The sequence below is a fragment of the Cyprinodon variegatus genome, unplaced genomic scaffold, assembly GCF_000732505.1.
Source record: "Cyprinodon variegatus isolate N-32 unplaced genomic scaffold, C_variegatus-1.0 Scaffold351, whole genome shotgun sequence".
NCBI lineage: Eukaryota > Metazoa > Chordata > Actinopteri > Cyprinodontiformes > Cyprinodontidae > Cyprinodon > Cyprinodon variegatus.
In genome coordinates, this window is record NW_015150804.1 from 835,650 (window position 1) to 837,007 (window position 1,358).

Consider the following 1,358-nt stretch of genomic DNA (forward strand, 5'->3'; position numbering starts at 1 on the left):
CCCCTGATTTTTAAATCATAAAAAAATACTCAGCTTAAAGTGTATCAGCATATCCCTCCTACATATTTGGTGATGCAACATGTATTATTTTATGTCTGGAAAAAAAAAAACAGGCCATTCCAGGTTTATTGATGATGCTGAAAACATTCATCGACATCAGCATTACAACTCATCTACATTATATATATCTTTATAATGCCCCACTGCCTCAAAACTGACCAAATGGCATAATAATGGCCGTATATATAACATCCCTAAGCATACCCAGAGCTATGAAGACATAGCTTCAAGTGACAGCAGCCAAACCTACTCTGATTGAGTTAGATAATTATTGGACCACTTGGAGGAACACAGAGCCCAAAACTTCCATCCCTGTAAAGTCATTCAATCCCAAATGATGTAGAACAAGAATGAATCTATAGAACTAAAGTAGTGTGACCTGTCCTGTTGGAATTTTTTCACCCTTCATCCTGATATATATGCAGTATACACAAGTGATTCAACTCATCTCAAAGACATGAGTCTCAATCGCACAGGAAGACTTTATTTTCTGCTAATTTAAACCAACATGATGCACATATCTGATACACCAGCATCCTGCACCTGTTCAGAGAGGAAGTGGTGTGAAAGCAGTGTGATGAAGACGGAGGAGAGACGCCAGAAAGCCTCTCAGCAGCTTTTAGAAGTATTGGGGATATAATGTTGTTATAATTGAATTTAAGCTCAGAGGTTTGGATTGGGCAAAGTTTGAGGGGAGCTGATTGATGTTTAGCTGAGCTCAGTACTTTTACTCAACTGTTGAACACATACCCCCCAAAAAAAAAAAAAAGGAAAAAAAAGAAACAAAAACACAGAAACTTATCTGGACTTTCTTTTAGTTTGGCTTAAGTTTTTTTTTTTTTTTTTTTACTTTACTGGTGTCAGAGGAATGATTGTGGACATTTTCATTGACCAGGAAGTTTATGTTTTAGACTTATACTTAGATTTATTTTGTCATTTTGTGTACACGGATGTAAAGAAAAAGAAATTTCATTTAAAACAGCTCTAGACAATTTCAGTTCTTAAAGTGCATAGTGTATATTTACAGTTTTTTGTTTTTGTTTTTGTTTTTTATAAATTAATAACCCCAGCCGGGATCCCTCGGCAGAGCAGCAGGAATCGAACCGGGAGTCCACCGGAACAGAACAGAAAGGAGCAGCAGTCGCCTCCAGGCAGGGCAGAACCAATGCTCGAACTCCCAGCAGAGAGGTAAAAAAATTACTGACTGCTTATCTTGAGATTAACTTTTTTTTGTCCATAAACTGTTTAAGTAGAAGTTTAAGATTGCCATCTACACTCACCGGCCACTTTATTAGGTA

At 37.0% G+C, this 1,358-nt stretch overlaps 1 protein-coding gene across 2 annotated transcripts in view; it reads left to right on the forward strand.

The window, feature by feature from the left end:
• The window catches only part of LOC107091755 (myosin phosphatase Rho-interacting protein-like), a 37,571-nt gene that overhangs the window by 16,813 nt on the left and 19,400 nt on the right, over nt 1-1,358 (forward strand). For both annotated transcript variants that reach the window (XM_015385893.1, XM_015385894.1), the window contains exon 8: nt 1,131-1,248. In XM_015385893.1, coding sequence (XP_015241379.1) covers nt 1,131-1,248 — 118 coding nt within the window. The remainder of the gene's footprint in view (nt 1-1,130; nt 1,249-1,358) is intronic.